Below are 12,538 nucleotides of genomic sequence, written 5' to 3' on the forward strand. Positions count from 1 at the left end.
CCAGTGTATTCTGACTTGTCGTTATTCGAGATCCGGCTCACTATGGGTGTCTCGCCAGCAAACTTGTAGTTGGAGTTGGAATTTTGCCACGCAATCGTGTGTGTACAGGGAGTATAGTAGGGGGCTAATTATGCAGCCTTGCGGGGCCCCGGTATTGAGGACTATTGTGGAGGAGGTGCTGTTGTTTATTCTTACTAATTGTCGAAGATCCAGTTGCAGAGTGAGGTGCCAAGTCTTAGGTTTTGGAGCTTTGATATGAGCTTGGCTGGGATTATGGTGTTCCTTGCCCAGTGAAGCAGTAGAAATGAAATGAAATGAAAATGAAATAAAAAGCGCTTATTGTCACAAGTAGGCTTCAAATGAAGTTACTGTGAAAAGCCCCTAGTCACCACATTCCGGCGCCTGTTCAGGGAGGCTGTTACGGGAAACTAACCATGCTTGGCCTGCCTTGGTCTGCTTTCAAAGCCAGCGATTTAGCCCTGTGCTAAACAGCCCCTTCAGAGGCTCCTTCATTAAATGTTTTTAAGATAAAGATAGATAGTTTTTTGAAGAATAAAGGGATTAAGGGTTATGGTGTTCGGGCCGGAAAGTGGAGCTGAGTCCGCAAAAGATCAGCCATGATCTCATTGAATGGTGGAGCAGGCTCGAGGGGCCAGATGGCCTACTCCTGCTTCTAGTTCTTATGTTCTTATATTCTTATGAAGGCAGAGATGTAATCAATAAACTGGAGTCTGATGTAGGAGTCCTTGTTTCTGAGATGTTCTAGGGGTGAGTGTAGGGCCAGGGAGATGGCATCTGCTGTGGACTGATTGCGGTGATATGCAAATTGCAGTGGATCAAGGCATTCTGGAAGTATGGAGTTGATACGCTTCATGACCAATCTCTCGAAGCACTTCATTACGACTGATGTCAGGACCACCGGACGGTAGTCATTGAGGCACGTTGCCTGGTTCTTCTTTGACACCGGTATGATGGTGGTCTTCTTGAAGCAGGTGGGGACCTCAGAGTGGAGTAGGGCCAGGGTAACGATGTCCGCGAACAGATCGGCCCAACTTGTCCATGCCGCCCAGTTTTTACCACTAAGCTAGTCCCAATTGCCTGCATTTGGCCCATAACTCTCTATACCCAGCTTTCCCATATAAATGTGTAAATGCTTTTTAAAAGACAAAATTGTACCTGCCGCTACCACTGCCTCTGGCAGCTCGTTCTAGACACGAGTCACTCTCTGCGTGAAAAAAGTGCCCGTCTGGACTCTTTTGTATCTCTCCCCTCTCACCTTAAATTTATGCCCTATAGCTTTAGACTCCCCTACCTTTGGGAAACAATGTTGACTATCTACCTTATCTATGCCCGTCATTATTTTACAGATCTCTATAAGATCACCCCTAAACCTCCTACACTCCAGGGAAAAAAGTCCCAGTCTACCCAGCCTCTCCTTATAACTAGAACATAGAAACCCAAGCCAGGAATCGAACCTGGGACCCTGGCGCTGTGAAGCAACTGTGCTAACCTCTGTGGTACCATGCTGTCTTCTCTGAAAAGAGAAGGTTAGGAGGTGACCAAATCAAGGTGTTCAAGATGATAGATTTCGATAGAGTAGATTATTCCCTCTGCTAGTTGGGTCAATAAACAGAGATCATAGGTTGAAAATCATTAGTAATTGATTTAGAATGGAGATGAGAAACTTATTCGCCTGGAATGAAATACCAGACAAGATGGTGGAAGCTAATTCCATAAATAATTTTAAAAGGAAATTAGTCTAGATATTAGATGATGAGGAGCTTACAGGCTTGAGGATAACAAATAGTGATTTGGAACTAATCGCTGAATTTGAAGAGCCTATCAGAGTAGAATGTTGAACTTGGGGCATGACCAGTTTTGTGACGAGCCCTGATTTGGCGACTTGAATCTTAAACCAGTATGTAATACTAATCCCAGTGGTTTTAGTCATAAGTTACTTTCATTGAATTTGCCCCAAATTTCTGCTTTGGTTTGTTTGTTCTGCACCGATTACGCTCATATTGCTGGAGTTAATGAGTGGAAACTTCAGTTCTAGAGCAGGAAGTCCTGGCTCTCAGTGACTTGGTTTGTATGTAAAGTATCAGTTTGTGGCTGAAGTACTCGCAGGATATCAACGCCTGTGGGACTGTACCACAGCACCTCAAAAAGAGAAGTGTGAAATTGTAACAATAAAAATAAAGTTAGAGTAATTGAGACAAGTAGATTATCAGCTAGCAGTATTTTAGCTGAGTTTTTGCAACAGGGTGCCTGAACTTGGCTTCAAATTTCACAATGTAGCAACTATTTAGCTTAATAAATGTGGAAACTCTTTAGATCAAATAGTTTGGATGGGGTGGTGTTTGTGCAGTGTGTCCAGGAAGCTTTTCTAACACAGTATGTAGATTGTCTGACCAGAGGAGGGGCAATATTGGATTTAGTACTTGGTAATGAACCAGGGCAAGTGATAGATTTGTTAGTGGGGGAGCATTTTGGAGATAGTGACCACAATTCTGTGACTTTCACATTAGTAATGGAGAAGGATAAGTGCGTGCAACAGGGCAAGGTTTCCAATTGGGGGAAGGGTAAATACGATGTTGTCAGACAAGAATTGAAGTGCATAAGTTGGGAACATAGGCTCTCAGGGAAGGACACAAGTGAAATGTGGAACTTGTTCAAGGAACAGGTACTACGTGTCCTTGATATCTATGTCCCTGTCAGGCAGGGAAGAGATGGTCGAGTGAGGGAACCATGGTTGACAAGAGAGGTTGAATGTCTTGTTAAGAGGAAAAAGGAGACTTATGTAAGGCTGAGGAAACAAGGTTCAGACAGGGTGTTGGAGGGATACAAGATAGCCAGGAGGGAACTGAAGAAAGGGATTAGGAGAGCTAAGAGAGGGCATGAACAATCTTTGGCGGGTAGGCTCAAGGAAAACCCCAAGGCCTTTTACACATATGTGAGAAATATGAGAATGACTAGAGCGAGGGTAGGTCCGATCAAGGACAGTAGCGGTAGATTGTGTATTGAGTCTGAAGAGATAGGAGAGGTCTTGAACGAGTACTTTTCTTCTGTATTTACGAATGTGAGGGGCCATATTGTTGGAGAGGACAGTGTGAAACAGATTGGTAAGCTCGAGGAAATACTTGTTAGGAAGGAAGATGTGTTGGGCATTTTGAAAAACCTGAGGATAGACAAGTCCCCCGGGCCTGACGGGATATATCCAAGGATTCTATGGGAAGCAAGAGATGAAATTGCAGAGCCGTTGGCAATGATCTTTTCGTCCTCACTGTCAACAGGGGTGGTACCAGGGGATTGGAGAGTGGCGAATGTCGTGCCCCTGTTCAAAAATGGGACTAGGGATAACCCTGGGAATTACAGGCCAGTTAGTCTTAATTCGGTGGTACGCAAGGTCATGGAAAGGATAGGATTTCTGAGCATCTGGAAAGACACTGCTTGATTAGGGATAGTCAGCACGGATTTGTGAGGGGTAGGCCTTGCCTTACAAGTCTTATTGAATTCTTTGAGGAGGTGACCAAGCATGTGGATGAAGGTAAAGCAGTGGATGTAGTGTACATGGATTTTAGTAAGGCATTTGATAAGGTTCCCCATGGTAGGCTTATGCAGAAAGTAAGGAGGCATGGGATAGTGGGAAATTTGGCCAGTTGGATTACGAACTGGCTAACCGATAGAAGTCAGAGAGTGGTGGTGGATGGCAAATATTCAGCCTGGATCCCAGTTACCAGTGGCGTCCTGCAGGGATCGGTTCTGGGTCCTCTGCTGTTTGTGATTTTCAGGAATGACTTGGATGAGGGAGTTGAAGGGTGGGTCAGTAAATTTGCAGACGATACAAAGATTGGTGGAGTTGTGGATAGTGAGGAGGGCTGTTGTCGGCTGCAAAGAGACATAGATAGGATGCAGAGCTGGGCTGAGAAGTGGCAGATGGAGTTTAACCCTGAAAAGTGTGAGGTTGTCCATTTTGGAAGGACAAATATGAATGCGGAATACAGGGTTAACGGTAGAGTTCTTGGCAATGTGGAGGAGCAGAGAGATCTTGGGGTCTTTGTTCATACATCTTTGAAAGTTGCCACTCAAGTGGATAGAGCTGTGAAGAAGGCCTATGGTGTGCTAGCGTTCATTAACAGAGGGATTGAATTTAAGAGCCGTGAGGTGATGATGCAGCTGTACAAAACTTTGGTAACGCCACATTTGGAGTACTGTGTGCAGTTCTGGTCACCTCATTTCAGGAAGGATGTGGAAGCTTTGGAAAAGGTGCAAAGGAGATTTACCAGGATGTTGCCTGGAATTGAGAGTAGGTCTTACGAAGAAAGGTTGAGGGTGCTAGGCCTTTTCTCATTAGAACGGAAAAGGATGAGGGGTGACTTGATAGAGGTTTATAAGATGATCAGGGGAATAGATAGAGTAGGCAGTCAGAGACTTTTTCCCCGGGTGGAACAAACCATTACAAGGGGACATAAATTTAAGGTGAATGGTGGAAGATATAGGGGGGATGTCAGAGGTAGGTTCTTTACCCAGAGAGTAGTGGGGCATGGAATGTACTGCCTGTGGAAGTAGTTGAGTCGGAAACATTAGGGACCTTCAAGCAGCTATTGGATAGGTACATGGATTACGGTAAAATGATATAGTGTAGATTTATTTGTTCTTAAGAGCAGCACGGTAGCATTGTGGATAGCACAATTGCTTCACAGCTCCAGGGTCCCAGGTTCGATTCCGGCTTGGGTCACTGTCTGTGCGGAGTCTGCACATCCTCCCCGTGTCTGCGTGGGTTTCCTCCGGGTGCTCCGGTTTCCTCCCACAGTCCAAAGATGTGCAGGTTAGGTGGATTGGCCATGATAAATTGCCCTTAGTGTCCACAATTGCCCTTAGTGTTGACTTTGGGTAGGGTGCTCTTACCAAGAGCCGGCGCAGACTCAATGGGCCGAATGGCCTCCTGCACTGTAAATTCAATGATAATCTATGATTAATCTAGGACAAAGATTCGGCACAACATCGTGGGCCGAAGGGCCTGTTCTGTGCTGTATTTTTCTATGTTCTATGTACGAAGCAGCGGTTGGCTCACCAAAGATCTTTTCATAGAATCCTTGCAGTGCAGAAGGAGGCCATTCGGCCCATTGAGTCTGCAACGACCCTCTGAAAGAGCACCATACCCAGGCCCACTCCCCCGCAACCCCACCTAACTGTTGGACAATAAGAAGCAATTTATCATGGCCAATCCACCAAACCTTTACATCTTTGAAGTGTGGGAGGAAACCGGAAGCCCACGCAGACACGAGGAGAGTGTGCAAACTCCACACAGTCACCCAAGGCTGGAATTGAACCCGGGTCCCTGGCACTGCACCACCTCATTTTTATTACTGTTATTGGATCAACCAGATACTGAAATGTTGCTCAGATATTTCAAAGTTCTGTTTTTATTACTGTTATTGGATCAACCAGATACTGAAATGTTGCTCAGATATTTCAAAGTTCTGTTTGTTCACAGAAGCTGGCGGGAGGAAATCCAAAAATACCATCCAAAGAAGCACAGAGACTGGCATGGCAGTGGAAATGCGACGTATGACTCGACAAGCCAGCCGGGAATCCACTGATGGGAGCATGAACAGCTACAGTTCAGAGGGGAAGTAAGTACACTGCTGTGCTGAACTGCATGGGTATGCTCCTTGTCAATTGAATCCACAATGACTGACCCTGGCTTATAGGATATCCATCACCAAAATCTCCAGTTTCTGAATAATCTAGGAATATGATTTAACAAAAAGCAGTGAAACCTGGGACCTAATGTCACTCTAATGTCAGAAGAAACAAAATGAATTGGCGTTTGGAAAAAAAAGGGTAGCAAATGAATGTCAGTGTATATTCATTGAAGATAAATCATGTTTGACGAACTTGATTGAGTTCTTTGATCAAAGACCCTGATTAAAGGTGCTTTGCAAAGACGAAATGGGCAACATGAGCTTTTTAATGCAGTGAGTAGTTAGGATTAATCTCAGTGTGGTGGGAGCAGAATCAATCAGAATTGGATCGCTATCTGAAGAGAAAAACCATGCAGGGCTGTGGGAAAAAGACGGGGGAGTGGGACTAGCTGAGGTGCTCTAGCAAAATGATGCAACAAGTATGACAGAGCAAATGTGCTGTAACAATTGTAAACGGTTTTGATTTTAAGTAACAAGACAGCTCAGGTAGCTGATGTGTATATGGATTGTCTGAACACACTTGATAATGTGCCACATAATAGATTTGATAAAAAATTTAAGCCCATGAGATTCCCAGGACAGTGAGATAAGATTGGCTAAGGGACAGAAAGTAGAGAGTAGTAGTGGGCGGTTGCACTTAAAACAGGAGGGTGTTCCCCAGGAGGTAGTTTTAGCACCACTATTCTTTTGGGATAAACTGTCTTGCAGTGTGTAGCGCACAAAGACTCCGTGAGATGAATAGAGTGAAGTCGATGAGGCTTTATTAAGCGTGTCTGTTCCCCAGCAGCCCGATAGTAAGCTGGCCTGCGGGGGAAGGCACCGGCTTCTTATACTTCGCCTTCAGGGCGGAGTATGAGGTCAACGGCCAACCAGGACCCGGGATCTGTCAGCCAATGACATTAGGGCTTCCAGTCCCACATGACCCCCAATACATACTACCACACAGTGACAGAAGGATCAGGTAACCAAAGGACACATTTGAGGTGGTTGACAAAAGAACAAGACCCAATATGACGAAACAGTTCTTTAAAAAACAGCTTGTGTGACCTGAGATGGGGGAACAACAGGGAGTGGGTGCCTGTACATATAGTGGGGGAGGAACAGGGAGTGGGTGTCTGTACAAATAGTGGAGAACAGGGAGTGGGTGTCTGTACAAACGGGAGAAAAACAGGGAGTGAGAGTCTGTATAAATGGGGGAAGAACAGGGAGTGAGAGTCTGTACTAATGGGGGAAGAACAGGGAGTGAGCGTCTGTATAAATAGTGTGCGAGGAACAGGGAGTGAGAGTCTGTACAACGGGAGAAAAACAGAGTCAGCATCTGGACAAATAGTGGGGGAGGAACAGGGAGTGAGAGTCTGTACAACGGGAGAAAAACAGAGACTGAGAGTCTGTACAAATGGGGGAAGAACAGGGAGTGAGAGTCTGTACTAATGGGGGAAGAACGGGGAGTGAGAGTCTGTACTAATGGGGGAAGAACAGGGAGTGAGAGTCTGTACTAATGGGGGAAGAACAGGGAGTGAGAGTCTGTACAAATGGGGGAAGAACAGGCAGTGAGAGACTGTACAAATAGTGTGCGAGGAACAGGGAGTGAGAGTCTGTACAACGGGAGAAAAACAGAGAGTGAGAGTCTGTACAAATGGGGGAAGAACAGGGAGTGAGAGTCTGTACAACGGGAGAAAAACAGGGAGTGAGAGTCTGTACAAATGGGGGAAGAACAGGGAGTGAGAGTCTGTACAAATAGTGTGCGAGGAACAGGGAGTGAGAGTCTGTACAAACGGGAGAAAAACAGAGTGAGCGTCTGGACAAATAGTGTGCGAGGAACAGGGAGTGAGAGTCTGTATAAATAGTGTGCGAGGAACAGGGAGTGAGAGTCTGCATAAACGTGAGAAAAACAGGGAGTGAGAGTCTGTACAAATGGGGGAAGAACAGGCAGTGAGAGTCTGTAAAAATAGTGTGCAAGGAACAGGTAGTGAGAGTCTGTACAAACGGGAGAAAAACAGGGAGTGGGTGTCTATAAATGGGGGAAGAACAGGGTGTGAGAGTCTGTATAAATAGTGTGCGAGGAACAGGGAGCGAGAGTCTACAAACGGGAGAAAAACAGGGAGTGAGCGTCTGTACTAATGTGGGAAGAACAGGGAGTGAGAGTCTGTACAAACAGGGGAAAAACAGGGAGTGAGAGTCTGTACAAATGGGGGAAGAACAGGGAGTGAGAGTCTGTACTAATGTGGGAAGAACAGGGAGTGAGAGTCTGTACAAATGGGGGAAGAACTGGGAGTGAGCGTCTGTACAACGGGAGAAAAACAGGGAGTGAGAGTCTGTACAAATGGGGGAAGAACAGGGAGTGAGAGTCTGTACAAATGGGGGAAGAACTGGGAGTGAGCGTCTGTACAAATGGGGGAAGAACAGGGAGTGAGAGTCTGTACTAATAGTGTGCGAGGAACAGGGAGCGAGAGTCTACAAACGGGAGAAAAACAGGGAGTGAGAGTCGGTACTAATGGGGGAAGAACAGGTAGTGAGAGTCTGTACAAATAGTGTGTGAGGAACAGGTAGTGAGAGTCTGTACAAATAGTGTGTGAGGAACAGGTAGTGAGAGTCTGTACAAATAGTGTGCGAGGAACAGGGAGTGAGAGTCTGTACTAATGTGGGAAGAACAGGGAGTGAGAGTCTGTACAAATGGGGGAAGAACAGGGAGTGAGAGTCTGTACAAATGGGGGAAGAACAGGGAGTGAGAGTCTGTACTAATGTGGGAAGAACGGGGAGTGAGAGTCTGTACAAATGGGGGAAGAACAGGGAGTGAGAGTCTGTACAAATGGGGGAAGAACAGGGAGTGAGAGTCTGTACTAATGTGGGAAGAACAGGGAGTGAGAGTCTGTACTAATGGGGGAAGAACAGGGAGTGAGAGTCTGTACAAATGGGGGAAAAACAGAGAGTGAGAGTCTGGACAAATGGGGGAGGAACAGGGAGTGAGAGTCTGTACAAATGGGGGAAGAACAGGGAGTGAGAGTCTGTACAAATAGTGTGCGAGGAACAGGGAGTGAGAGTCTGTACAAATGGGGGAAGAACAGGGAGTGAGAGTCTGTACAAATAGTGTGCGAGGAACAGGGAGTGAGAGTCTGTACAAACGGGAGAAAAACAGAGAGTGAGAGTCTGTACAAACGGGAGAAAAACAGAGTCAGCGTCTGGACAAATAGTGGGGGAGGAACAGGGAGTGAGAGTCTGTACAACGGGAGAAAAACAGAGACTGAGAGTCTGTACAAATGGGGGAAGAACAGGGAGTGAGAGTCTGTACAAATGGGGGAGGAACAGGGAGTGAGCGTCTGTACAACGAGAGAAAAACAGAGACTGAGAGTCTGTACAAATGGGGGAAGAACAGGGAGTGAGAGTCTGTACAAATGGGGGAGGAACAGGGAGTGAGCGTCTGTACAACGAGAGAAAAACAGAGACTGAGAGTCTGTACAAATGGGGGAAGAACAGGGAGTGAGAGTCTGTACAAATGGGGGAGGAACAGGGAGTGAGCGTCTGTACAACGAGAGAAAAACAGAGACTGAGAGTCTGTACAAATGGGGGAAGAACAGGGAGTGAGAGTCTGTACAAATGGGGGAAGAACAGGGAGTGAGAGTCTGTACAAATAGTGTGCGAGGAACAGGGAGTGAGAGTCTGTACTAATGTGGGAAGAACAGGGAGTGAGAGTCTGTACAAATGGGGGAAGAACAGGCAGTGAGAGTCTGTACAAATAGTGTGCGAGGAACAGGGAGTGAGAGTTTGTACAAATAGTGTGCGAGGAAGAGGGAGTGAGAGTCTGTACAAATAGTGTGCGAGGAAGAGGGAGTGAGAGTCTGTACAAATAGTGTGCGAGGAACAGGGAGTGAGAGTCTACAAACGGGAGAAAAACAGAGTCAGCGTCTGGACAAATGGGGGAAGAACAGGGAGTGAGAGTCTGTACAAATGGGGGAAGAACAGGGAGTGAGAGTCTGTACAAATAGTGTGCGAGGAACAGGGAGTGAGAGTCTGTACAACGGGAGAAAAACAGAGTCAGCGTCTGGACAAATAGTGGGGGAGGAACAGGGAGTGAGAGTCTGTACAACGGGAGAAAAACAGAGACTGAGAGTCTGTACAAATGGGGGAAGAACAGGGAGTGAGAGTCTGTACTAATGGGGGAAGAACAGGGAGTGAGAGTCTGTACTAATGGGGGAAGAACAGGGAGTGAGAGTCTGTACTAATGGGGGAAGAACAGGGAGTGAGAGTCTGTACTAATGGGGGAAGAACAGGGAGTGAGAGTCTGTACTAATGGGGGAAGAACAGGGAGTGAGAGTCTGTACAAACGGGAGAAAAACAGGGAGTGAGAGTCTGTACAAATGGGGGAAGAACAGGCAGTGAGAGTCTGTACAACGGGAGAAAAACAGAGTCAGCATCTGGACAAATAGTGGGGGAGGAACAGGGAGTGAGAGTCTGTACAACGGGAGAAAAACAGAGACTGAGAGTCTGTACAAATGGGGGAAGAACAGGGAGTGAGAGTCTGTACTAATGGGGGAAGAACGGGGAGTGAGAGTCTGTACTAATGGGGGAAGAACAGGGAGTGAGAGTCTGTACTAATGGGGGAAGAACAGGGAGTGAGAGTCTGTACAAATGGGGGAAGAACAGGCAGTGAGAGACTGTACAAATAGTGTGCGAGGAACAGGGAGTGAGAGTCTGTACAACGGGAGAAAAACAGAGAGTGAGAGTCTGTACAAATGGGGGAAGAACAGGGAGTGAGAGTCTGTACAACGGGAGAAAAACAGGGAGTGAGAGTCTGTACAAATGGGGGAAGAACAGGGAGTGAGAGTCTGTACAAATAGTGTGCGAGGAACAGGGAGTGAGAGTCTGTACAAACGGGAGAAAAACAGAGTGAGCGTCTGGACAAATAGTGTGCGAGGAACAGGGAGTGAGAGTCTGTATAAATAGTGTGCGAGGAACAGGGAGTGAGAGTCTGCATAAACGTGAGAAAAACAGGGAGTGAGAGTCTGTACAAATGGGGGAAGAACAGGCAGTGAGAGTCTGTAAAAATAGTGTGCAAGGAACAGGTAGTGAGAGTCTGTACAAACGGGAGAAAAACAGGGAGTGGGTGTCTATAAATGGGGGAAGAACAGGGTGTGAGAGTCTGTATAAATAGTGTGCGAGGAACAGGGAGCGAGAGTCTACAAACGGGAGAAAAACAGGGAGTGAGCGTCTGTACTAATGTGGGAAGAACAGGGAGTGAGAGTCTGTACAAACAGGGGAAAAACAGGGAGTGAGAGTCTGTACAAATGGGGGAAGAACAGGGAGTGAGAGTCTGTACTAATGTGGGAAGAACAGGGAGTGAGAGTCTGTACAAATGGGGGAAGAACTGGGAGTGAGCGTCTGTACAACGGGAGAAAAACAGGGAGTGAGAGTCTGTACAAATGGGGGAAGAACAGGGAGTGAGAGTCTGTACAAATGGGGGAAGAACTGGGAGTGAGCGTCTGTACAAATGGGGGAAGAACAGGGAGTGAGAGTCTGTACTAATAGTGTGCGAGGAACAGGGAGCGAGAGTCTACAAACGGGAGAAAAACAGGGAGTGAGAGTCGGTACTAATGGGGGAAGAACAGGTAGTGAGAGTCTGTACAAATAGTGTGTGAGGAACAGGTAGTGAGAGTCTGTACAAATAGTGTGTGAGGAACAGGTAGTGAGAGTCTGTACAAATAGTGTGCGAGGAACAGGGAGTGAGAGTCTGTACTAATGTGGGAAGAACAGGGAGTGAGAGTCTGTACAAATGGGGGAAGAACAGGGAGTGAGAGTCTGTACAAATGGGGGAAGAACAGGGAGTGAGAGTCTGTACTAATGTGGGAAGAACGGGGAGTGAGAGTCTGTACAAATGGGGGAAGAACAGGGAGTGAGAGTCTGTACAAATGGGGGAAGAACAGGGAGTGAGAGTCTGTACTAATGTGGGAAGAACAGGGAGTGAGAGTCTGTACTAATGGGGGAAGAACAGGGAGTGAGAGTCTGTACAAATGGGGGAAAAACAGAGAGTGAGAGTCTGGACAAATGGGGGAGGAACAGGGAGTGAGAGTCTGTACAAATGGGGGAAGAACAGGGAGTGAGAGTCTGTACAAATAGTGTGCGAGGAACAGGGAGTGAGAGTCTGTACAAATGGGGGAAGAACAGGGAGTGAGAGTCTGTACAAATAGTGTGCGAGGAACAGGGAGTGAGAGTCTGTACAAACGGGAGAAAAACAGAGAGTGAGAGTCTGTACAAACGGGAGAAAAACAGAGTCAGCGTCTGGACAAATAGTGGGGGAGGAACAGGGAGTGAGAGTCTGTACAACGGGAGAAAAACAGAGACTGAGAGTCTGTACAAATGGGGGAAGAACAGGGAGTGAGAGTCTGTACAAATGGGGGAGGAACAGGGAGTGAGCGTCTGTACAACGAGAGAAAAACAGAGACTGAGAGTCTGTACAAATGGGGGAAGAACAGGGAGTGAGAGTCTGTACAAATGGGGGAGGAACAGGGAGTGAGCGTCTGTACAACGAGAGAAAAACAGAGACTGAGAGTCTGTACAAATGGGGGAAGAACAGGGAGTGAGAGTCTGTACAAATGGGGGAGGAACAGGGAGTGAGCGTCTGTACAACGAGAGAAAAACAGAGACTGAGAGTCTGTACAAATGGGGGAAGAACAGGGAGTGAGAGTCTGTACAAATGGGGGAAGAACAGGGAGTGAGAGTCTGTACAAATAGTGTGCGAGGAACAGGGAGTGAGAGTCTGTACTAATGTGGGAAGAACAGGGAGTGAGAGTCTGTACAAATGGGGGAAGAACAGGCAGTGAGAGTCTGTACAAATA

The 12,538-nt window shown here is 46.8% G+C and overlaps 1 protein-coding gene across 5 annotated transcripts in view; it reads left to right on the forward strand.

Moving 5' to 3' along the window:
* rims1a (regulating synaptic membrane exocytosis 1a) overlaps positions 1–12,538 on the forward strand; it is a 1,446,068-nt gene that overhangs the window by 1,345,138 nt on the left and 88,392 nt on the right. For all 5 annotated transcript variants that reach the window (XM_072498344.1, XM_072498345.1, XM_072498346.1 and 2 more), the window contains one exon: positions 5,498–5,636. In XM_072498344.1, coding sequence (XP_072354445.1) covers positions 5,498–5,636 — 139 coding nt within the window. The remainder of the gene's footprint in view (positions 1–5,497; positions 5,637–12,538) is intronic.

This window comes from Scyliorhinus torazame, chromosome 4, assembly GCF_047496885.1.
Source record: "Scyliorhinus torazame isolate Kashiwa2021f chromosome 4, sScyTor2.1, whole genome shotgun sequence".
Lineage (NCBI taxonomy): Eukaryota > Metazoa > Chordata > Chondrichthyes > Carcharhiniformes > Scyliorhinidae > Scyliorhinus > Scyliorhinus torazame.